Source organism: Passer domesticus, chromosome 18 (genome assembly GCF_036417665.1).
Source record: "Passer domesticus isolate bPasDom1 chromosome 18, bPasDom1.hap1, whole genome shotgun sequence".
NCBI lineage: Eukaryota > Metazoa > Chordata > Aves > Passeriformes > Passeridae > Passer > Passer domesticus.
Window position 1 is genome coordinate 1,209,291 of NC_087491.1, and position 25,258 is coordinate 1,234,548.

A 25,258-nucleotide genomic window follows, 5' to 3' on the forward strand; every position below is an offset into this window, starting at 1 on the left:
CAGCAGTGATACCTTATCTACAAGTGAAACACATGTTTCTGCTCACTTTTCTGAGGCCATAGGAGAAAGGACAGTGCAGAGGGAAAGGGCAGGAGCAGCACCATTTTATAAAATAAAGTACATTTCTGCTGGCTTTTGAATCCTGTTCTTCTTTCCTTCCAGCCTGCTTGGCAGGGTTTTAAATTTCAAAAGAAAAGCTCTCCTTTCACACTTGTAAATCCAAAGTTGTCTGCTGTACCAGGATCTGTGTTAAAACATTTCCCATCAGGGACCTCAAGAGTTCAGTCACATGTAAGTAGTGAAAAGGTTTTGCATCCCAGAGCAAAAAGGAAGAACCCCTACTTGGGACACAGAAAGGCACTGAGTCAGGCAGTTCCTGAGTTCACAGAGCAGCTGAGGAGGAGAAAGTGGCAACTCCCCTTGAAGACCTGCCTCTTCTACACTCCCTTTTTCAGGCATATTTCCCCAGTGTGGCATTTTCAGAGCTGACATAAATCTGTGCAGCAAAGGAATTTAGAGCAGCCCTTGCCTATGTAGTTAACTGCTGTAGACATCTTGCCCCATGCAAAACAACACGTGGAACAGGGCATCATTGACAGCTGGGTTTATACCTGTTTGTTATAAAGAAATGAACTTGTCGAATCCTAAGTTCCCCTTTGAAATTAGAAAACAAAGAAGAAAAAGGGAAAATAGGCAGCTAATGCCTATAATGTAAAGCATTCCCGGTAGCTGCTCTGCAGGAGCTCTAATGGGTCAGTGTCCCTTCATGCCAACATGAAGGGACCAAGCAAACTCCAAACCCAAGGGTTTGGAGGGCCCAAGCAAACTCCAAACCCCCTTTGCCTCTGAACTGTAGCAAAGCTGTAGTCTGGCACTTGCTCTTCAGACAGGCAGCACAGAGCCAAGGGCTCCTGGGACTTTTGGGAAATGCTGATCACGTTCAAGCCTGTTGGGGGACTGATGCATAAGGATTGCACCTGCACAGCTTCTGGTGGATGCCAGCTGGAGCTTTCCACAGACAACAGCAGCTACCAAGGCACTCAGCGTTCTCTTGTGTTGGACAGACAGAGACACAGGTGAGGAGAGTCCATGCCAGGGCTCAGCCTTACCTAAATGAGCAATGGATTCTTCCAGTGCTTTCACAGCTGCAGCACGAATCCTGGGATCTTTGGAGTTCAGGTTCTTCGTTATTCCTTCAACCAAACCAATGATCACCGGGTTCAAGGCATCTTTCAGGATGCCTGTGACTTCAGCCAGCACATCCAGCGCCCTCTGCTTCACTTTCTTGTGGCTGTCAGATATTCTCAGGACAAAATAATCAAAAATCTGTGAAGAGAACAAACAATATGAAAGCTGGATTCACATGTCCTTGTTTGAAGAGTGGATGTAGCAGTCAGCAAGGTAAAAGATGAAAGTGATCCTTTCTGTCAGGTCAGCACTTGTTTGCACAATTTCACTGTTTTCCTGTGGGCCACTCACTGGAATGGTGGCGCAACCTCATGCTGGTTGAAAGATTTTCTTCTGTTTTTAAGAGGTTTGGTTGGGGACAGAACAGTTCCTGTGCTATTTCTCTCCATCTATAAATCATTAAATCCATTCCATTCATTCATGCTAAAGACTACCTTTGCTTTAGAAGTATGGAAGCAGATGTTTACAATGCCTGGTTTTCTATACAATTGCCTCAAATACTGAGTACAATTAGGATTTTGCCAAAACTATGGCAGGAGGAGATCTAAGTTTTCTTTTGTTTGTCTCAGCAGCAGAATCTGGAGAAGTGCAAGGCTCTGATCAACTCTTCCAGGATGCAGATCATTTCTCTAAGTGACAGATAGACTTTGGAAATTTAATGAGCTGCACAGCTCTCATTGGAGCAGGTTCAGTCCCTTGACAAACACATCATCAGGCACCTTTTCTTGGAGAAAGGGGAAAAGCAGCTACGGGGAGGATGCAGCGACTGCGACTGGCCTCTGATTCCCGGCTGCTGCGGCCAGTGCCGCCGGCAGTACCGAAGGGGGAAGGGCACTCTCCCGCGGAGAGACTTCCTGGGGAGAGTGCTTAAGGCGAGATGCCTTCAGGAGAGCGAGAATCCCCGGAGCTGTTTGGAGAGGAGTCGGGCTGCGTCTCGCAGGAGAAAGACAGGACCGCGCCGACAGGGAAAAGGGAGGTGTTTTATTGAAGGTGCGTCGTGCGCGGACAAAAATGCTTGCCCGGCAGGGCTTTATAAACAGGATACAACAACCAATCTAAATTTTTGAGAGGAGGGAATAACGCGTAACAAACATCTCGGATCTCCAGTGGGAATAAACTGAGGGTTGAACCCTGACCTTCGGTCCAATCACTCAGTGTCCACGACAGAAGATTCTGGATGGAAGGGCCTGGACACTGAATAACGGACAGGCAGCCAGGGAGGGATTAGGAGAGATAAAAGTGTAACTGACGGGACAATCAAGAAGAGGGAGAGAGAGAGAGCCCGGGCAGAACCATAAACAGGAATGGGGGGTACAGGAATAAACCAACTTAAAACTAATGCACCCCTACAGGAGGAGAAGGCAGAGATGAGTCCTTAGCTGTTTTCCTCCTTTTCCAAAGAGAAAAAAAGACCCTCAAGAAAGGTGAGCACTGTCTTTACCAAGAAGAATAGGAACAAGGATGGAAATGAGAGCCAGAGTTGTGCCTGTGAAAGACTAGATGGAGTATACAGAAGTATTCTTCAAAAAAAACCCTGTGTTTAAACCAACCCAGTCTGATCTTCTCTTCCCTAGGTAAACCCATTTTTGGTCTAGAAAATAATTGCCATGCTTTCAGTGGCTGGATTGCCTTCACTTAACCCAACTGGGAGTAGGAGAGAGCAGCAGTCACACCAGCTGAAAATTCTGTCATTGTCTGATGAACAGCATCAATAGGCACCTGCCAGACATATACAGCTGGACTGAAATAACTTGTCTTGAAGCCTAGACCTGCATTAAATTTGTCTGGGTAAGAGGGACCAGCATGCCCCAAACAGCCAGGATGGAGTGCCAAGACACACTGAATTAATGTAACTGCTGCAAGTTTAGGAAAGGAGCTAAAGGAAAGGAGCAATGAAGATACTCTACACACTGGACAATGTTAGTGGAGATGAGCTGGGGGCTGGTTTTGCATAGGTCTTGGAAGAGTGACACTCCTTCCATGCGTGTCTGAAACCCCTTGGCTTCCAGGAGATTGTAAAGCTTCTGGAGCAGCTCCGTTTCTTCCTCAGCTGGAGGTAACGTGACCTGGGCTTGTGCACGGTGTAGGAGGCGTCCATCAGAGGTAGATTTCACTCTGGAAAATAAAACCAAATGAGGACCTGTTGGTGATAATACCTTCAGTTAATTGTGAGCAAAACATCTTCAGGAGCTTTTCTAATTATGTGATTTCAAGCTGGAAAATCATGAGGCTCTGAAAAACAATGTGGACCTCATGACAATCATTACGGGAGACAATCTGCAAGGAACATTCTCACCAGTGCTCACTCAGGAAAAGCAAGGATGAGATACATCTGATCTATCTTCAGATGGCTGCCAAGGCACACAGGTCACATTGCTTTGTGGAGAAAGAGAGACACTACTTCCAAGTTTAAATGCCTCCTCATATGGGACGTGTGTGCCTTATAATAAGGAAACTCATCACTCTGGAGAAGTGTGTCTACAACCAGGTATGACAATCTGCAAAAGTAGCTCAAGTGCATCTGAACAGATGAACAGAGCCATATTTAAAGGATTCAGAAAATCAGTAACAGAGATAAAAACAGAAGCCAGACATCCCAGAACTACACTCACATTTCATTTGCTTCCCTAGAGACTAGATCCACAGCTTAACAACCCCACTGGGAACAATTCTCCTAGATCAACCTGTCTCTTCCATGAGCACGGGAAAATGCTAGCTATGCTACTGAGGCATTTGGTCACTTTCCTGCCACTGCTGAGCATGACAGAGCTAAATAAATCCCCTCTGTGATCAGAGGAGAACAGGTACAAGTAGCTCTGCAACTGCCATGAAGAGACAGCAAGGACCAAATTCCTGTCTTAAGTGCTGATTTCAGACAGGATGAAATAAACCAAACATGCTGTCCATCAAGCAAATCATATGAAGGACAGGAATATCAAGACAAAAAGTCCACATTGAGACACCTGTTGACTGAAGTTGATCAGGAATTGCATTGCTACTTACTACTCAAACTTGATACTGTTTCAGGGTAAGAAAACCATGATTCAGCCAGGCCAAACCACATGGATGAGAACTGCATCTTTGTGGAATGGCATCTTGCTTCTAGACTGAGACTTCTCATCAAAACACCCATCTGGAAAAGACTCCATTCAGATGAAAAAAAAGCCCTGGTTGAATTTCCTTGTCCCAAGTCAGGCAGCAAAATCTTGGCCCTGTCATAGCCTCCATACCATTGCCCTTGCCACTACACTGGATCATCTGAGCTGCAACCAATGGGGTCTTTTTGTCTCTCCATTTTTGTGAAAACCCCTCCAGAGAGGTTGTGTTCAGCCTAATGCAGAAGTAGACTTTTTTATTGTAGAGCATCTCTAGGGAAAGGGAACAATCTGTGGCGCTGATCATCTCTACCAGAAAGATTTTCCTGAGGAAGAGACTTGTAAAGCTTGTCATGTGCTTTGTCACATCTGAATAAAGTGCTCAGTACCGTTTACTAGAAGACAATGTGGCCTGGGGCTTCTTGGAGCCATCGTTCCTCTTCTTCACCAGCTCCTTGACAGATGGGCGTTCAGCCTTCTGGTTTTCCATCCCCTACAAAGACATAGAGAAACCCCATCAATCTTTAGAGTACAAAATAGGAAATTCCCTGTTTAAAACACAAGTTAGAACCAGGATCACTTCTATGAAGGCTTAGGGAAACATTTCCTAACTTACACATGGAAACAGCTCAGAGATTCAGCGATGCCAACTCTTTGTTTTCAATAGCCCAAGACAGGTTGTGGGTGCTACCAGACTGAGAAGCAGTCTAAAATCCCAAATTCATTAATCTTGAGCATAAATGGGAATAATGCAAACTGGTAGGCGAGTGTTTGTAAAGGAAGCAACAGAAAAAACTGGAATCTTTGGGGGTTGGCCCATTGTGTTGGAAGGATTTGGTTCAACACTCACTCTCCCTGTGCCTGCACAAAGGCATGCTCCCTTCTGTAATGTCAATAAAAAAAAATCCTCCCCTGAAGAAACAAAGGAGATTCCACTGGATGCTGCTGAATTCACCAAACTTCTTCCAGCTCCACAGGGCTTGACAGCAGGGTAGTATTCCCAAAAGAGAGACAGTAATTATAGTAACTAGGATTGACTTGGCCATCTTTTGTAAATTTGGAAATTTTTGTAGTACTACTACTTCCAGTATCTTTTGCAAAGATTCTGTTCTCTTCAGAAGCACTATTCTCACTTAATTGCTTTACTGGGCAGAGGAGGGAGAGCATGGTTGGGCCTTACACTTAAATGCACACTCATTTGCTCTCTTTCCCTTTCTTCTTTGTGACTGATATTGAAAATATTCCAAACCCCACTTTTTCCCTAATAACATCCATTTCTTTATGGTCTGCAAATGAACAGGCTGAGGATTAACAGCTCATTCCCAGGAGAAAAATGATTCAGTAGAAGAGGAATGAGATCAAGACAGATTGGGGATGTTTGATCTTATATTAGCAGTGGCAATACTTGTACAAAGGAGACATTTCTGCTGCCAAGCACTTACTTTCTTCTTAATTCTTGTCAGAATATCTTCCAGGTCATGGGTGGAAAGAGACTGTTCCAAAAGCATTTTAAATTTTTGATGATTGAGCAACATCTTCACCATCTCCTGTCCAAAATACCTAAGGAAGGAAGGAAGGGAGGGAGGGAGGGAGGGAGGGAGGAAAGGAAAGAAAAGTGAACAAACAAAGGAAGAGTGTGAACTGAAGAGGCTGATACCTTAAACTCATCATGTGCAGTCCTTGCACAGAAAGGCATTACCTATTCAGCAAAGAGAGAGATTTATCTTCACTTGACACTGAACAGTGCTGTCAGCTGAACGCAAGAGGCAAGAGGAGAATGTAGGGCAACAGAAAAATACCATTTCACTCTGACACTGTGTGTGTTCCCAGAGAACAAGCAAAACACATCTGCTTTGTTGTCAGAGCCTATTAGCAGTGTCTTGCTGCCATTGCACAATAATTTGCCTTTCTTTACCTGGCAGGGAAGCCAGAACAAAAAACCTCCTGCATCCTATTGATTATTCTACACTATATGCATGCACAGGGTCAGCTAGTTGCTCTGGTTTTCTTGGCAGCTATTAATGGGAATTTAATCATCACAGCAAGGGGACTTTGGTGGTTTGGGTTGATTTTGTCACTAGGAAACCACAGTTTTCTTCAAGAAGAAATTTGGAGGTCACTGAGCCACAGATAACAGCATTTTAGAAATCTGCAGACCAAGTTCAGAAAGACTGAATATGTTGGCTAAAGACCCCTGAAATATTTCTAGGAAAGGCTGAAGTTAAGGAGAAATGGATGTTTGGGATCCTTCAGTGACGAACATCAGCCAACACTTTGGCTTTGTGTTGTGCACCTAAGGCCAAACAAAACTGTTGGACTGGCTCATCTGAGCTTTTTTGATCTCAGTAAAGAATCCTTCAAGCCACAGGAAGTTGGCAATGCTCCTTTCTGCTGGCCAACCTCAGGTTACCCAGTACAGCCATTAGCCCACGCAAGCCAGAGCAGTGGTCACAGCACCAAGGCTGACAGAGCTCAGGAAGCATTTGGACAATGCTCTCTAGCACGTGGAGTGACTCCTGGGGTCACTGCACATGGCCAGGAGATGGACTGGATGACCCTGATGGGTCCCTTCCAACTCAGCATATTCCATGATTCTATGAGCCTTATTCACACAGTGAGGGAACTTCATATTTCCTTTAGTTTCCACTCTTATGGGGTTTTACCTTTATAGCCAGGCACAAAAGGCTTTTCCTGTTTTAGGAGGTGAAATGAAGATCATTACCTTGTGTCCTGGTAACAGTCCTGAGCAAGCTTCCCTGCCACGTGTGCCAGCCTCTCAGCCCTGGCTGTGCCTGCCAGCTTTGTGACTCCAATTCTCTCCATCAGGGACAGGAGGAGCTCGGCCCCACACTTCCGCACCTGGGCGTGGCGGCTCCTGGGAAGGAGAGAGCAAACCCTGGGGCACAGGGAGAAGGAGCAGCAGCAGCACAGGCCTTGGCCAGAGCCTGCTCCCTGTCCTTGCTGGGGGAAGGAGGCCTGGCTTCTCCCTGCAACTTTAGACACCGCTAGAAGGTTCTGTCCTCAGGTAAACACAAAGCTAGCATTGTACAGAAGGACTGCCTGCAAGGCAGAGGGAGGAATTCAGTCTCCCTGCACTCTCTGATACTCAGCTCCTTTCACAGTATTTACTCTGAGAAAGATTAAGGAAATAGATTACATATGAATGATTTAGAAATTAAGGACAATTCATGCTGACCCATCAGAGGGCACCCAGTACACAGAGCTGCAGCAGGATTGAGGCTCTTTCCACCCATGATCCCCAAATCTGCAGACCTCTGGGAAAAAACATATGCAGGGAAAACATGTTGTGGGCCGTGAAGTTGCAGAATATCCAGCAATGCAGCCTGTTTCTTCTGTGAGGCTTGGCAACAGATACATCTGAATGTTTTGCCCTATTCCAATGCTGAGGAAAGGAGGGACAGGCAGTTTAGCCAGGCTGTCCTGTTCTAGAGAGTGTCTCTTGGGAACTATCAGGCCCAGCACCAGCATTTAAGGCAGCATTTGCTCCAACTGTCCCATGGCAGTCAGGCTGTGAAGGTGCCTTTAAAGTGATTCATCATCCCAAGGCTAACATGAAACATGAGTTTGAATAGAAAGTAGAGTTCTATGGCCAGGACAGTCATACAAGACTCCTTTTGGCAGGAGCTGCACCTGCTGTGCAGGCTGTGCCACACCCAGCAGATTGTCCCCCATATGCTCCACGCCCCAGCAAGTACCCTCCTCATTTCTCAAGCTAATGGCATCATGAGGAGACATGGTTTTCCCAGGGCCTCTGTGGTTAGTGCTGTGAAATACCAAAGACCATTCACAGCTGCAATTGCAATTGTCCCTCTTGCCACAAAAAGCACAAGGCTCTATCCTCAGCCTTTGCAGGTACTTTCACTTAGGAAAATCTGACACACTGGGAGAACTCCAGGAAGCAGCAGGAAGCTGAGTCAGAGGAGCTTTCATTTGGGTATCAGGAAAAAGGTTTTTCATGCAGAGGGAGGTTGGGCACTGGAACAGGCTCCCCAGGGCAGTGGTCACAGCACCAAGCCTGACAGAGTTGGAGAAACATTTGGACAACAATCTCAGGCACTTGGTGTGACCCTTGGGCTGTTCTGTGCAAGGCCAGGAGCTGGACTCAATGGTCCTGATGGGCCCCGTCCAACTCCCCATATTTTAAAGTTCTGGGATTCTGAGAACTAATAGGCTGCAGGAGGGCAGAAACAGGTGAGAAGAGAAAAGAAATGATGTTGATTGGAGAATGAAGTCACTGAGTTCACAGAAGATGCAGCATACAGGACCCTTCTCTCCCAGCATTCCCATTCTCTGTCTCATCCCTTCTCCCTCCCACACACTAGAAGGTGAAGAATATCACTAAAAGAAGAACAACCTACTTGACTCCCATGTCCATGAGAGCAGTCATTGCTCGTGCAGGAGTCACATTCTCCACCATGATCCCCAGGGTCTGACTGGCTGCTTTCTGAACAAACTCTGGGGAGTTGGACACCGTCTGCAGAAGGACCCGAGCAACCTCATCCACCTCAGAGTCCATGTTCTTCTTCAAGGTCACAAAGAGCTTTCCCAGAGTGACAATTGTAGAGTAGGACACCTTGGAACGGAGGTTGGTCACCTGGACAAGTCATGAGGGGAAACATAAGAATCACCTTGAAAAGAGAACCAATTGCCTTCAACAGAAGTCCCAGAAAATGACAACATATCCCACTGTGTCCAGAGGAACATCAAAATACAGTAAGAGCAGGAGAGCACAAGCACAGAAAGGCATTTACTCTGGCACCAATTTCTGGTCTCAAACCTGCTTACTGCAGGCCTAAAAAGAAATATTTCATTAAAGTGTTCCACTTAACCCTTCTAAAATGTGCACAGCTTTGATTTTAGGCCCTTTGACTAGAAAACAGAAGCAAGGGCTGCTTTCAAATCATAAAGGCACAAGTCATGGAGATAGAAGAGTCAGGTGCTCCTGTTCAAAGAACACCAGCAGCTGAAGCACTCAGCCAGGAAACAGAAAACACAGGCTCAGACCTACAGACCTATTTGCAGTGTTGAATTACAGCTTGGGAAGAGACTGGGACTCTGGCAAATAACCTCATTAGTGTCTCAGTTTCTGCATTTGCACATTGCATTATAAAGGCACCACACTCAAAGACAAGTGTCAGATACCCAACTTACCAGTAAATACAGCTACATGTACCCACAGATCCTACAGACAGCTGACAGACATTAGAAATAGAAGGTCTAAAAGCAGAAATGAAGGCAGACGCTGAGCACACATGGAGATGAACAAGCACATACCAGCTCTACACACCATGTATGAAGTATGTGGGACAATTCAGAACAATGTTCTCACCTCGCTGGTAACTGCCAAGCAAACGTCATGAAGTCTACACAGCAGGACCTCTGAATGGGACCCAGCCAGGTGTTTGATGTTGTAGAGTCCCTTCTCCTTCATCTCCCTGAAAGGCAGAAGATTGATTTTTCTGTCCACCAAGGCAGCACCCTCTGCGATTATCAGGCTGGCAGCTCAGTCAAACAATGGGAGGTGCTTTTCAAGGAGTACTTAATTTAGTTGTGGAAAAGGTTGCCACAGGATGCTGTGGCTGTCAAAAGCCTACACAAATCCAAGAGGTGAATAGAGGGGTTTCAGAGTGGCCATTTAAGCAGACAGCCTTTCTGAAATCTCTGGCACATGATGCCCTCCTGGCACTGCTTCTTAGAAGCTGTAGACCAGACCAAGCTGCTGTTTCTTGTCACCTCCCTGTGCCTGTCCCTGAGACACAGTCCCACCGAGCTGTTATTGGGGCATTTTCCTTCTTTGTCAGCCCCAGCAGGCAGTTCAGCACTGAGAGTCTGCACTGGCACTCTGGAGCTGAGTTTCCCGTCTGCCATCTAGGCCTCTCTGTCACCCCCTCCACTCCAGCTCACACATTCCCCAAAAAAGCAGCAGGATGTCCCAGAAGATTCCACCCCTGAGCAAGAACTGTTGAAACTCTGGCTTTTCCCAAAACCCCCTACCTAAAACAACCCCCAGAACAGCAACATGTTATTTAAAAGGTGCAAACAACTCTGTCTCTCAGCACTTTGTGCAGGGCCTCAGCTACAGGAAGGAATGTGAGGCATCAGGGCTGCAGCACAGGGCTGGCGACTGATCCCACGGGCACCCCTGAGCGTCATCCGGACCCCCCACACCTGCAGAAGCTCTCTGCACCTCACAGGGCACCCAAGAGAAATGGGGAAGAGAAAGCAGAAGAGAAAGGGCAAAACAAAGGTGACTGCACAAGGAGATGCATGGTGGCAGATTTTCCATGCTCATCCCAGTGTGAATGGAGTCCTTACCCCTGTGTGAATGAAGCATCTACCAGGGAGTGATCAAAAAGACATTAAAAAGAAAACCAATATCACCTAACATTTGTAGGGTTATCACCTCTGGGCCTCCTTCTGCCTGTGTATAATTTTGGGACACATGGTGAGTATTGACAAAACATCTCAGGCCCATATGAAGCAGTGAGAAGGAAAAAGTTGAATTCCAAAAGTGCAAGATTCCTGGAGGATTTTATTTCTTTTTCCTTCTCTTCTGCCATGAGCCCTTCAGGAGTAATGACAGGCTGAGGAACTAGACAACACAACTTCCTGTAGGAACTCCCTGGAGCTGCTTCTGGGACTCCCATGCAGGAGGTCACAGGGAGACGCTGTCACCTGCCATTGCTGTCAGCAATGGGGGCAGAGAGGAATCTTAGTGCCAGTGGGCCAGTGGCCCAAGGCACCCAAATCTGTACCCTCAAAACTTCTGCCATCCTGCTTCTGCCTTCAGCCAGCAAATCATCTCGTTCCAGAGCTTTCTCTCTCCCCTCAAGGTTTCCTTTGCAGCTCCATGGAACAACAGGCAAAGCGAGGAAACAGCACGGAGCTGCTGCAGCTGGAGCAGTGCTGCAGGGCAAGGCCAAGAAAAGGCTGCTCTCAAATCTTTATCTTCTCACTGCTCTGGAGTGGTTTCACGAGTGCCCTTTGTCCACTCTGGGCTCTCAGGGCTCAGAGGCACTAGCAAGACACGATTCTAACCTACCTTAATGCCAAGAGGGACACAGAGTGAACAAGGCCTTTCTTACCAGTCATCGCTGCCCAGCAAGGAGAGTGCCTCCAGCAAGGACTGCTGTGGGTCTGGAGAGGCTCTGTCCTTCTGCCCATGCCCACGGAGTGGCTCCTCTCGGCACTGGGCACCAGTGGCCATCTGCAAGGTCACTGCAAGGAGAGGGTCGGCCATGGGCGCTGCAGCCCGGGCAAGGCACTCCACCATGGAGCGGCCTGCAGCCCATCTCCCAGCCAGGGTTCCCTGTGGCACACACTGCCACTGGGGCAGAGACTGCCCTGCTCTCTGCCTCCTGGGGCTCCCTGCTTTCTCCCAGCCCCCCAGCTGGGCACAGCTCCAGGCTAAACCTGACAATTGCCCCGCAGCCCCAGCTCCCAAGGGCCACAGGTGCCACGGCCAGCGGCAGGTTCCTGCGGCCGCAGAGCTCCCGCTCCCTGCCAGACAGCGCTGACCAGCAGCACTCGCTACCCAGGAGGGAACCCCTCAGTGCCCCTCTTGTCTGAGCTCCCTGATTTCCCCAGCTCTGAGGACAGGGGCCCTCTGCAGCTCCCTGAGGAGAGACCTGCAGCTGCCTGGAGACAGCACCAAGCCAAGCCTGAACAGGCCAGCCCTGCTGGGCCTGGCTGAATCCCCATGGAGCAGCTACCAGGGAACAGCCATACCTGACCCTTCCCACCTGACAGCGCCTCTGTTCCCACAGACTGCAAATATTCTAGACAGCAGGCAGCTGAGTGCACATACATTTTAGTATCCCTACTATTGGGAAGGGAGTGCTTTATGGATGTTGTTCTTTCCAAACATCATCAATCTGTACTCTTTCAGAGGGGCACACTGCCTGTATTTCAAAGATGCTGAGGTGAAATTTGTCATCTAATGGATGTGTTTGCAAACTCAGCAGGTTCTAAGCTTTCTCTTGTGGAAAAATGTAATTTCCAGACTAGACAGTTGATTAAAAAAACCTTCCAAATGCACTCTGAGGATAAAAATATGCAAATACAGATCCACATTGTTGGCAGACATACTCTCTTGTTGATCAGTTGACCTGGGTTTGCCTTAATTAAATTTTATGGTAAGGAAAAAAACTTACAGGGTATGAAGAAAATCAGATGATAAATGCATTTCTTGTGAAACCCATTTGTCATCAAAAGCACTGCCAATCAAAAATTTCATGTTGTGCACTAAATGTGCAGATGAATTTTCTAATGTGCAGATGAAAACATTTGAGCTGCCTACAATGATGGAATATAAATATTGCACAGAATCTAGATGAACTGCTCTAGACTCTATAGGGTTTTTGTGCTAACTTGCACGCTCTCACAAACTGTGGAGGAACCATAACAAGAAAAATATTCAGACAGGAGTTAATCTGGGTGTCACTGAGGTACCCCAGCCACTGACACCAGTGATGTCACTGCAGAAGTATGTAGACATACACATCTGAATTCAGTATTAATGGAGAGCCACCTCAGGCTAGTTCTGGTCAATTCTGAACATGGAAGTAGTATCACTAGAAAACAGCATTGAAGTATCACCCCTAGCTGCCATCTTCTTATCTCACCCTGCTTGGGATCACAGCACAGGCAGGCTGCCCACAAAGGAGAGACAAGAGCCACTAGGGACTATCTGCTGTGTATTCCTGCAGGCAGCAAACAGCCTGGGAGCAGCAGGCAGCCCCTCCTGGCTGTCATCGGCTGCACACGGCCGCTGTATTTGTTGGGTGACACAGGAGGCACTGCTTGTTCCCTCTTGGCACTACAGGCTGTGGGATGGCAGCAACGAGGAGCCTTCGGGCACTTCTGGGAGCAGCAGCAGCACGACTGCACCAAGCTGCTGACTGCCCTGCAGAGACAGCCCTTGCTGGGATAGCAGAAAAGCTGGCTGCAGAACTGGACAGCAGCACAGGCAGAGGGCCAGATGGTGAGTGAACAACTGATGGTGGTGGTTCTCGCAGGTGCATGGTGAGCACACCCTGGCAGACTGCCCTGCAGCTCACCCTGCAGTCACAGCTGCCTCCTGGCACCAGTGCTGTAGTTTGGACTATCAGGATGGGCAAAAGCCAGAGCTCAGGCCTTTACACTACTTGATTCAGCTCAACTTTCCAACAGAGCTCTAAGAACCACTGCTCCAGCACTACCAAGCTGGAGTAACTCAAAATTAGATTTGCTGTTCATTCCCAGGACAGACTATGGACCCAAAATCCCAGGTGTGCTGGCTGAGGCAGGAGGCAGTTTGTACTCCTTGTGCAAGGAAAAACCTGTGTGGAAAAAGCTGCCATGGAGCAGGCTTACCTGAGGAGCTGCATGGGAAGCTGTCACCCCCATGGATGATGTGCCTATTAGGCAGTAAGGGCACCTTGTCCTGCTTCCTCAAGACCTTCTTCTTCAAGGCACTACCAGGGTGTTTTCTCTGCACTCTAGAAGCTGTGCCATCAACAGGTGGTAGGCTAAAGCCTGCAGGGACCAAAGAGGAGCTTCTAAGTGGAAGGCACTAGACAGGGTGATGATGGAAAGGGCGAGAAAACTTGTCAGAACTGGGTAACATCTCTTTGTTATCCCAAATAACTTCAAGTATAACAATGGCACACTAATAGGGGACATAGAATCACAGATTCCTAGAAGAGTTTGGGTTGGAAGGCACCTTTAGGCACCATCTAGTCCAACCCGTGTGAGCAGAAACATCTTCATCCTGATCCGGTTGCCCAGGGCCCCATGTAAGCTGGCCTTGAACACCTTCAAGGATGGACCAACAACAGCTTCTCTGGGCAAACCCTTCCAGCTTTTCATCCCCTTCCTTTAAAAAAAATATCTCTAATATCTACTTTAAATCGACTCTCTTCTAGCTTCAAACCAAATTTCAGCAATGCTTCCCCTAGTACTGCTTTGCTTTTGATTTCCTGTTCCAGAGGCTGGCAGGGGAAGTTACCAGAGACAGTGCAGATAACCTTGCGTGCTGCCCTGGGGCTGAGTGCTGCCTCCTGAGGGCCCTGCTGCTGCCCTCGGGCAGCGCTCACAGCCCTGCAGGCAGAGCCCCTCGGCCGGGATTCAGTCGGGAATGCTGCTTGCTCCCGGGGCTACAACAGAAGCACTGCCTGGGGCTTCAGCACAGCTCTACAGCACCAGCTCCTCAGCAGGGAGTGGAGGGAGAAGGATCTCTGGTGTTTTCATGAGAAGGAGTTGCATTTTGTTTCTTCCAGGTTGTATACTGGTTGAAAAGCATTCTTTTGGACTCACCTTCCCTGGAGGCTGTTCTCCAGGAGAGAGTCTGAAGCTCTAGTGTGCTTTGCAAGACAGAATTTTCTGCTCTGAAAGACTTTCGAGGTGAAGGGGGGAAACTGATATTCTGTTACTGACTCACTGAGGCCATGGGCAAGACACTTCATGCCCCTGTATTTTTCTTTCAGAAACAGAATTAAATCCCAAGCAAGCTTCCACTCAAATGCAAGTGGAACAGTCCCCCAGTCTGACTGCAACACTGTGCAAAGGGCAAGCAAGTGGTCAAAAAGGACCACCACAAGTGTAGCCATCACTTACTTGCTTCAGCTTCATCCCCGGGCTCAACTGTCTCCAGAATAGGCTGCAAGGATGTTTTCCTTTGCCTCCTTTTCTTCGTCTCTCTCTCCAAAAGCTCTGCATCCTTCCGCTCTAAGTTCTTTTGAGCCAACGTGCACAATGCAGCACGGATCTAGGTGCAATGGAAATGCATCATAGACTGTAAGGAGAGACACACAAACCAGACACTACATCTCCTCAGGAGCACAGAGTCCACACAGTGACATAGCTTTCAATGCAGCTCCATACACATTGCAATAGTTTCAGAGGAATGTCTCCCGTCCTCACCTTGCCAATTACACACAGCCAGATGGAACACTTCTGTGCCACAACCTTACACTGCTGCAACTGCAACCTATGTCAGGAAGCCCTGCTTGAAGCATGAAGGTCATAGCAGTGCTCCAAGACAGACGAAGAGCTCACATGACAGTGAGCAGGCAGTTCAGTTCCTACAGGCCATGGCAGAAGAATAAAAACCATGTGCAATATCCAGCAAGGAGGGGTAATTAGCTGTTGCTTAACACTCATGGCCAGGAATTGTAGCTGTTTCTCACTTCCTGGCTTCTGAAGGACTCAGCTCTAAAGGACTCTGAAGGACTTGGTCTCTGACATCAGGAGACCAAAACGAGGAGTCATGTGAAAACAAGCTGCAGAAACACTGCTGTTAATGAGCAGAAAACTTGAGAATGAGAGGGCTGTGACATACAGCCAGAAAGGTAACCAGGAAAAATCAAACTCTCCCATTTTCTTTTGCAGCCTTGCTTACACACAACATTAGAATCTTTGCTTCTCTGCTTCCGAGGATGCACTTTGCCCACATTCACTGATGTGTAGCTTGTTCTGTCATTCAGAACTTCTCTAAAACAGCCTTTGCACATAAAGAATGCTTCTGGCATGACCTTAGCACCATCTCCAAACCAGGCACCTTGGCACCACTGGAAATAGCCAAGCAATTGCTCTCTAGTTGTCAAATATATTCCCAAGAGAATCCACATTGCCCAGGAGAGGAAGATTATGATTTTCAGTGACATTTTGGGCCAAGCACTAAATAGCCACTGGAAAGGAAATCTGCTCATCCCTGTCCTTCTCTCTTACCTTTCCAAAACCTTCCTTCAGGTCTGTGTCACTCGTAAGACAAGGATCGGCGTGATGATCCATCTCCTTGGCCTGGCTCAGTGGGAGACCTGGAAATGGAAGCAAAGGCTTGTGTAAATCTCTGGCAGACTTCAAGCCTCCAAAACCACAATGCTGGGCAACAGGCAAGACAGGTTCCAGATTTCAGAGCCCTCAGAAGACACAGAGACTGTGACTGAGAGCAGCAAGGTACAATGCCTAGACCCTCTCCCAAGGGATGGGCTGGGCTACTGGCAGCAGACATGACATTACTCTGCTGGCCAGCAGACTGAAACCTGCTGCATGATGAAGGCCCCAGCCCCTGGATGCTGGAGAGCCTCTGTGTGATAGAGAAGGGCAGAGATGGAGATTGCTCTTGACAGTAATTCTTATCTGCTCTTATTCATGCTGATATTAGTAAACATCTTCTTTTGGTTCCTAAAAGTCCCAGGTTCTAATACCTGGATGCATTTAGATCAACATTTTCTTCTCTTTGTTGGAATATTTTAGAGGACATTCAAAGAAAAACTTGGCATTGCAGGAGTGTTACCCAAACATGAACTGTGTTCTTGACACCAGATAATTAATTTTCCCCGAGGATTTTCCTTCAGAACTGTATGCAACTGGGCCACTTTAGGGCCAGCCTGACTAAAGGCTGATTTTCTAATTGCAAGAAGAACAATGGAGCTCATTCGGAAATACTCTGCAACAGAGCTGTTAGAGTTAAGAGAACTAATTGTTTACATGGCTTCACAGAAGGTAAATTCATTCAGCAGCCAAGCAGTTTGAGAGGAATCCATGTCCTAAAACTGGATTCCTTCACCCTGTAGAATGCTTCAGTCAGTAATAAAAGTGAGACAGCTAAGGATTAATGGCATAGGTCATTTCTAGTCCAGAATGAGTCCAGAAAAAAATGTCACCTTCCTTACTGAGCAATACTTCTCCCTAGCTGCATTAAGCATTCCAGCTGCACATCAGCAATTAAGGAGTCATTCCAAAGGGGCCGTACCCAGGATTTGCCAGAACTAACCCGGAGCAAAGGGACCAGGGCATCTGATCCCTTCTTCTGCATCAGCAGAATTATTTCTTTAAGTCTCATCTGTCCTGTCATGACAAACCCAGAGGTGGCAAAGGAACAACAGTGTCATTGAGGCGTCCAACTTGAAAGCATTGGCTGACCCAGATGCACCAGAGACCGCATGTTGTCTGGCACAATCCCACTTGTGAGGGATCAGGCAAGGCAGGGAGTGAGGACAAGGCAGAAGGCATCTCCTCCCCAGCCTCAGCCTGCAACACTGACACAGGCAGAGAGAGCCAGCGAAGAGATTTGTCATGGTGAACCTGCCATAGGTGGCTCTGGGTTCGTGTTGTCACAGGATGACAAACTCAGACCCTGCATAGGATGCATCCATTTGGAAGTCTTCTTCTTCTCCCTGACAGGAAAATTTATAAGGACATTCTGTCAGAGGAGGTTTCTCTATTTCTGCCAATACAAATACAGGCAATGTCCATTAATGTCCATCACGTCTCAAAGGGTTCAGCTCAGAAAGTGCCCCAAGGAAAGGTTTTCTGCTACAAAAGCAGGAGGAAGAAGTGGGAATATTTCTCATTTTGTGCTAAATGCCTTGTTTTCCTTACTAACTGTGACATTAGGAGGGAGATAAAAGGTATGTGCAGGATGGAGAGGAATATTTCCTTTTCCTGCACTGCATTTCCAGGGCCACAAGGTACCACTCCAGCTCCTGCCACTCAACACTTCACACTGCAGGAATTTTCACTGCACTGCCAGAGAATACTCCCAGTGACTGGACTCTGGCAGAGTCCACTGAGCCCATCAAGCAATTGAAATGCATTTTAAAAAATTAGAAAAAGAATGGGTTTTAACCAAGCTTTCCAAATGTCACCTCTAAGTCAAGACCACAATGGTCATTTTAGGACAGACATGCCCTGTACCTACCTGCATGTTCAGAGCTCTCCTCCTTGCTTCTGCTGCTGTATCTTGGCCTGCAGAAAATGGAGGACAAACGAACATGTGAGGAGGTAGAAAGAGGAGGGAGGGAATGGGTGTACCATGAAAGAAGGCAAACCTTCTTAGCATGGGCACCCTGATGAAGGAGGAAATGCAACACAGAAACCCAACAGGATGCAAAGCTGATTCATTGTCCTTAAGCTTTCCATTGAGGGAGTCAGAAACAGCTGGCCAAGCTCTGTGTGAAACAATAACCAAATGCAGCAGAGGACCCATCTTGACGTGCTTTGAAGCCTTGCCTTCTCTTCCCCACCATCACCTCTGCTCTTGGGACATTGGTGTTGCCTTTGACATTGTGCTGGATCACCATAGATGGGCAAAATGCCTAAACACATGGGACACCTGGCTGTGCAAAATAACCACACTTTGGGATGGGAAGAGAGAGGTGAACAGCACACTGCAGCAGCAGCAGACACCTTGGCTTACCTCCTCTCTTGGGACTCCTGGAATTCCAGCTGCGGAGAGCTTTGCAGAGACCCTGCAGCACTGCCAAGAGGGGGCCTTACTACCTTGCCTATGGGGGGGATCAGAGGTGGTCCCAATGACTGCTTCTTCATATCCCCTCCACTGGAATACAGCAAGGAAGCCTGCAAAGAGTAGAACACAGTGCTCAGATCAAGCATCCAGCCTTGCCCCCATTCATGCCTCAAGACATTTAGATATGCATTTAACTGGCACCTGGCAGGAAAAGACAAGGAAAACTGATGGAGCAGCTTGGCCCAGGAGGGGGAATGGAAAGGGAGGTGATGAGGGAGAGATGGTGGCACACATTTGCCACTTCTCCCCTTGTGCTCAGTTTTCTATAAGAGTGTCCACATTCCCTGCTGGCATTCACATGTTTGACATCAAGATGTTTTGAGGTGCCACTGCCTCCACCGGCCTTTTGGATGATATGGGAGTGGCTTTAGATCACTCTTCTCTCCCTGCCCCTAAGGTACCTAACAGCCAGTGCTGATCTCCAGCCAAGTCCCCACAAAACCATTCTGCAGGAGCTCAAAACCTGCTTTTCTCAAGCCCCTCATTTCTTCTGCTGCTACCCTTCTGTCCTACACTTCCCCAGCAGCCTTTGAGCCCAGATACTGCTGCTGAGCTCTCAGGATGCTCGCTGCTCTCCAGCCCCCACACATCCACCATCTCAGCCTCGCTGGCATTTAGTAAGTTCAGCACAGCTCCCTGCCTTGCTGCTCTCTGGAAGATCTCTGCCTGCCCAAGTTCCTCCAGGGCCCCCATGCCATGGCCAGGAATGGGGCTGGAGGCAGCAGGGGCAGATGCACACCCTTCCTTCCCATCCCATCGTTTCTGGCCCAGCTGAAGAGCCAAATCAGGACTTGTTCAGCTTCAGTGAGAGGGTCAGTTCCTGTCAGGAAGACACTGGGCCCTTTCTAAGCCAGGCTGAAATCAAGTACCCAAGCCTTTGATTGGATATTTTGTCTACCAAAACTCTTGTTCATCTGCCTCCTCTGCACCCCATGGCAAACCCAAAACAACTGCAGCTCCTGGCCCTGCTGCCAAGGCAATCGTGTGCCTGGGCTCTGGGCTGCTCTCCCCATGGCCACCTCCCATCCCTCCCCTCTGGACAAAGCCATGCCAGAGCACACAGCTGCCCAGAAGCTGATAAAGTCTAAAAACAGCAGCAGAGACAACTGTGCAGAGGGCATGGCTGTACAACTCAAAAGCTGAGAAAACCTGGAACTGACTTTGCAGCACTGCCTGTTCAAGCAAACACCTTTTTCCAACCAAACCACACACAGCTGAGAGAAAACACCACCAAGACATAGACATGGCTCACAGATACCCCTAGGTTACTAAATCTAGAAGGACAGCTTGTCCAGATTTGTAGCAGTGGGGGCTTGGGGGGTTTGGGGGGGCTTTGAGCCTGTTTGGGGCTCCTCTGCAGCGGCCTTTGGGTATGTTTGGTCTCTGACTGTCTGGTTGGGACGGCAGTTTGAAGATGTTTAGTCTATGTTTGCCTCTGGTCTAGCCTGTGGCACTTGGAGTAACTTCTCTCTGTCTGTCCCCAGAAATCCTGCCCCTAGCCTAGAGAATTCTCTGTCAGTTATAGTCTTTTCCCTTTACTGTTGGTTTGTCTTTCCCGCCTTGGCTTCTGACCTTCTCCTCCCGCCTCCCCGATTTCCGCGGTCTCCTCCGGAACAGCAGCAGTTTTCTCTGCCCCTTGCTCTCCGCCGCTGCCTTCCCCTCGGAGCTGCCGGCTCCCGCCACTGCCGGACCCCGCGCGGTGCCGGCACAGCCACCGCGGCCGGCGCCCCTCTCCGCTGTGGAGGGGACATCGGCCCGCTCCTGCCCGCTCCGCCAGCGCCGCCGGTGCGGCAGCTGCTCCGCGGCTGCGGTTTCTGCCGCGGGACAGAGATCGCCCCGCGCGGCTCCGGCCGCCCCGCTCCGCCGCCGCCGCTGCCGCGAGCGCTGCGTCATCTGCCCGGCCCGGCGCTGCTGCCCGCGGGAAAGCCGTGCTGCCAAGGCCTAGCGGCGCCAGCGACAGCACCGTGCCCGCGCGGGAGAGAAATAAAAGCAGCTGGGAAAAGCAAGCACCGCGGCCTTCTTTATTTCCTCTGCCACCAATCCTTTAGGCGCTGAACCCGCCTTCTGAGCCAGCCGAACCGTGGCCCTGCCCGCCGGCGGCACAGACAGGGCACGGCCGCTCTTGACGCGGGCCCCGATCGTCTCCCGTGAGCGGGGCCAGCGTCCCTTTGGCGCACAAGGCGAGGCACAGCCCCCACGGGAAGGACTGTCTGCAGGGTGCACGGCCGCCCCTGCCGAGTGAAGTTCGTGCTCCGTCAAGCGCCGCCGGTGATTTCGCACACTCTGCTTGCTGCAGCTCCCGGGAAAGCCAACCCTCTCCGTTCCAGGCGTGAGAGGAGCTTTCCCCTGGATCGAGGACCACCTCCGAGATTTTCGCTGCCAAGAATCTTGGGTTTCGTGAGTATTGCGGCGGCCGGGACGGACCCGACTGGGGTGCCCTGAAGTTGGGTGGGGGTGACTCTCGGGGATGAGGGGAGGCGTAGTGCGCAACGTTCAACCCCGCCACCGCCGGTGATTCTCGGGTGTTTTTCCTTTAGATTTCATTTTACCTCGGAGGTGGGTGAAAAAGAACCTAGCAAATAGTCTCGGTCTGAGTATTCTAGTGGCCGGGACGGATCCTGTGATGGACAAGTTTATAAATTAATGCTATTGAAATTGTTACTGTTAATGTGAAGTTGCAATAAGTTAAGTGTGTTAATTATATTGTTGTTAAAATGTAAAACCTTTAATGTTACTGTTAACCTGAAGTTGTAATGACCAAAGCTGTTGTTACGATGTTAAACCTGTTGGTTACCCGCACTGTTAATCCCCGCATTTCACACATCCCCTGTTACCCCCGTCAAATGCTGTCTCCGCTGCTCTCTGAAATGGCGCTGAGAAAACCTCCCCGGAAATATGCAAATTAAGGGGAATCTGACTAAAGACCCTAAAACCAACCAACTAAACCAAAATTTAAGCAACTAAGCAAAGGGTTCCACTGGCAAGGAGTACTCCTACTCCATTAGTGAGATTTTAAAGATCACTGTAACCTCAACAGAACAGAGTCAGAGTGAGGACCCCAGACTTCGAGCCAGGCAGCTGGACTTCCTAGGCACGCCCGTGAGGACGGAAGCCCCAGTTCTGCTGTGCAGCAAAACTGCGTCACCTCCTCCTCTGCATCGCCACAGGGAGCAGCGGCGGTGTGTGCGACCCCCGGGCCCCCACCCAGAGCTGATCCTTTAATAAGAGCATAAAAAAGGAGAAAAACCTCCTGCCCATTCCTCTCTGACCCAGCTAGGGTACAATGGGTGTGAGGCTGTCTGCTAGGGAGAAGGAAGTTTATAACCAAGTTGGGAATTCCTTGGTGGGAGGAGAGTTTTGTTTATATAAGGGAAAAGTTAAGAGATTTGTTAAGTGGATTTTCTTTCATTTTCCAACTACGGCCCTTAATGAAGTAAAACCACTAAGATTTTGGGATAAGATCAGAATGAAACTTGGAGAAGAGGCAATGATAAATGGTGAATCAAAAAGTAATTTTTGTCCTCTCTTTATAAAATTGAAAGCTATCACATTAGTAATGGAAAAGAAAGTGAAAGAAACTCCAAATAAATCTTCCCCAGTTCGTCCTGAAAGCCTTGCTCCAGTCCCCCTTGTTCCTGACCCCCAGCATCCCGAATCGAGTGAGCTGAGGGGAGCAAACCACCTGCAGCAAGTGCACAGCTGCCCCCACATTGTGGGTCTCCCTTGCTGCCCACATCTCCCCCGGTTCCCTCCTGGCTCTGGCAGGACTGATCACCCTGTCAGTGCTCCTTCCCTAGACCCTAATACCTCACCCCTTTTACCTGTAGTAAAACCTGTAGATCATCTCCCAGATTCCTCACCTCACCCAGAGTCTCAGAATGGAGAATGTCAAATAGCTTTGCCTTCATTTTGTGGTTCTTCTCCCCATAATCCCTTTCTCCCCTGCTCCCTTCCCCCTTCCCTCAAGCCACAAAATGGTGGACACCGCATGGCTTGGTCCCCATCCTGTGGTCCTCCTTCTACTTCCCATAATCACTTTTTCCTTTGTTCCCTTCCCCTGTCCCAAATCCCACAATTGTGCTCTGGCTTCTCCTCTTCCCATCCTCCAATTACCCTAGCTTTACCCCCTGTATCTCCCTTCAGTGAAGTGTTTCTGGATTTTGTAGGCAAAGTCAGTGTGGTGCAGAGGATCAGGAATGGGACATCACGCCATGATCAGTGTGATTAAGTGAAGCCAAATTTATTACTCCTGAAAAGGCTATATTTATAATAAGTTTCTACTGTTCATGCGTCTCTAGCTAATACATGATAGGTTAATCCTAGCTGTTCACATGTCTAAATTAGAATGCTGATTGGATAGTTTAATTTTTCATGCGCTTTACTATGGTTGTCTGACACACCCTTTGCTTCTATTTTCTCACTTTCTCAAACTTGCTGACAAACTTGCTGAGTCTTGATGGCTCTTCTTCTTGTATCTTTCTCAAGGATATACCAACCCCGTTTCTGAATATGTCCATTATTCATTGTCCATTATCCATTGTTACCAGCAGGCTGGATTGTGCGTCGGCTGAATATTACCATTGTTTTGCAAAAACTCCTCAGCCTGCAAAAAATCCTCAACAGTTCCGTGTTTGTTTTTGCACAAGCCACACTGAATTCAAAGCACGGGTAATTAACTTTTGCACAGAGCGTAGTAAGCAAGGCACTACAAGTAAAATTGCTAAAAGGATACAAAGTGTCATAATGCTAAAGCATACTAAATCTTTAAGTAGCCTGTTATGCTCTAGGATTTTAGCCACTCATCACAGGAATTTTCGACAGCTGGGAGCTTTTTCATGTTTTCCTTAAGCAGTGACAGTTTCTTGTGAATAGATTCAGAGTGGTGAGAGAGACTCATGCAACACATTCCTTCAAAATCTTCACGCCCATGTCCTTGAGCTTGCAACAAAAAATCTATGGCAGCTCTGTCCTGTAACACAGTGTGGCATATGCTACCTACATCAGTGGTGAGCACATTCAGTATTGTGAATGTAAGATTAATTTGCTTTCTTGCCCAGCAAGCTAATTGTCTTAACTGAGTAAGGGCTTGTGCTGAGGCTACTCCTGGTGAAAAAAATTGAGGCTAGAGTAACTGAAGGTCGATTCCACAATTCTAGATCATCTTTACAGTCTAACCTTAATAGAAGCACACTACATTTTGCACGTTTGAACTTGTGCCTGATGTTAAGCATCTGTTGAATGTTTGGGGCAAACAATGTCAATTTCCTAAAATAGCATGGTCCTCCTAATGCTTTCTGAGGAACCACAGGCCAAGCTCTATCTCCAAAAATGAGAAAAACTCTAGGAGGTAACATCCTAGCTGATATTTGTTTGATGAGTACACGCTGTGCCAAATTGGCACCCTAGGCTGTGGTATTGTAATACCACCAAGAAACAGGAGATATCCAAGTGCTGTCATTTCTGGGTTTTCCTAATTTCTCCCTAATCAGCTCTTGACCTTTGTAGTACCCAAAGAACAAACAGTAATTTCCTGGCATTGATCCCAAAATATCCAATTCTTGTGATTCTTGACTTGTAGTATTTAAGTTTCAAGCAATTGTAAATGCTGGAGCTCCTAAGGGGTTTTTATGAATCCCTTGTTTTTCACACTAATTTTCTATAACAACCCCATTTGGATTGGTACACCAATTTGACCAGGCCTTACTTAAGTTACCATAAATTTGAGCTCTGGTTCAATTTCCAAATTCTTCCATTGAATCTAAGGGAATTCCAATTAAACAGGTGCAAAATGGATCAGAGGGTGTAGCTAATGATAAGCAAAAAGATTTCTGCCCTGTTCTGTTAGCCCATGTAACCCACATGTTAATTGGCTGATGGATGTTGTAGAATCCCTGCGTTTCCCTAATCATTGCACTGAGTAGCATTGTTAATATCTGCCAGACTATTGCCATTGTTGCCGTTGCTGCTGATCACGCCTACGCTTTGCCCAGTATGCCTTAGCCTCGTCCCACTGAAAGTCAGCAACGTGATGTTGTTGTGGCACTGCTATTCCTGCTCCACATTCAGTAGCTATTATTTTGCTCTCTAGTACAATTTGGTTTGTTAAAGCAACTATAGCAAGATGTAATTGCACCCACAGTAACAATCTTTGATCCTGTGTTTCTATCAAAGATAAATCCTGGGGAAAACTCTGACGTCCTTCTGACCTTTGTGGATTACGCCCTAAAAATAGAGCTAATGCTGTGCTTGGGTTAATATTGCTAAGTATCTGAAAACATCTATTGCATGCTAGGTTAGTAGACCTAAATTTTTGCTTTCTCTCTTGAGCTAAAGTTAGATTATGTTCTTGATGAACTTGAAAACTTACACTTTACAGAATGTACCTTAAGCCAAGGCTTACCTGCATAGCCATGCACAGAACAAGCATTTTCTATCTGACTTACAACTTGTGATGAAAGTAAAGGTAAATGGTTACCGGTTGTGTCCAACTCGTGTATAGTAAACCTTCGTGGAGGTGCCTGTATTGCTGCAGCAAATTCTAGCAATATTGGTAAGAATTCTGAGTGTTGTTCAGCTGTCAGGTGTTGAAGAAGTGGATTCAGGGCTGTCTGGATTCGGGGCTGTCGCCGACTCTCTGCCTCTGGGCACAACATGGGTTGAT

The 25,258-nt window shown here is 47.9% G+C and overlaps 2 protein-coding genes across 2 annotated transcripts in view; one reads left to right on the plus strand and one right to left on the minus strand.

The window, feature by feature from the left end:
* Nucleotides 1-746: 746 nt before the first annotated feature.
* On the minus strand, nt 747-20,508 carry LOC135283008 (TOG array regulator of axonemal microtubules protein 2-like). Its single transcript, XM_064393355.1, has 14 exons — nt 20,170-20,508; nt 18,487-18,647; nt 17,989-18,035; nt 16,014-16,102; nt 14,901-15,051; nt 13,659-13,820; nt 11,390-11,522; nt 9,634-9,739; nt 8,663-8,898; nt 7,006-7,158; nt 5,726-5,843; nt 4,673-4,776; nt 3,096-3,303; nt 747-1,326 (listed from the first exon to the last, which is right to left on the minus strand). The coding sequence occupies exons 1-14, from the start codon at nt 20,488-20,490 to the stop codon at nt 883-885; spliced, it is 2,433 nt and encodes an 810-aa protein (XP_064249425.1). The 5' UTR covers nt 20,491-20,508; the 3' UTR covers nt 747-882.
* A 330-nt stretch (nt 20,509-20,838) lies between these two features.
* LOC135283009 (sterile alpha motif domain-containing protein 1-like) overlaps nt 20,839-25,258 on the plus strand; it is a 194,644-nt gene continuing 190,224 nt past the window's right edge. The window contains exon 1 of the mRNA XM_064393356.1: nt 20,839-20,994. The gene's annotated coding sequence lies outside the window, so the exon portion shown is untranslated. The remainder of the gene's footprint in view (nt 20,995-25,258) is intronic.

Coding starts and splice junctions, on each gene's coding strand:
- LOC135283008 (XM_064393355.1), bottom strand. CDS start 20,490: ATGACGCAGCGCTCGCGGCAGCGGCGGCGGCGGAGCGGGGCGGCCGGA. Junction 5,844..7,005: donor GACTGTTACCAGGACACAAG/GTAATGATCTTC, acceptor TTCCTTCCTTAG/GTATTTTGGACAGGAGATGG. Junction 3,304..4,672: donor ACATTGTCTTCTAGTAAACG/GTACTGAGCACT, acceptor TTTATTTTCCAG/AGTGAAATCTACCTCTGATG.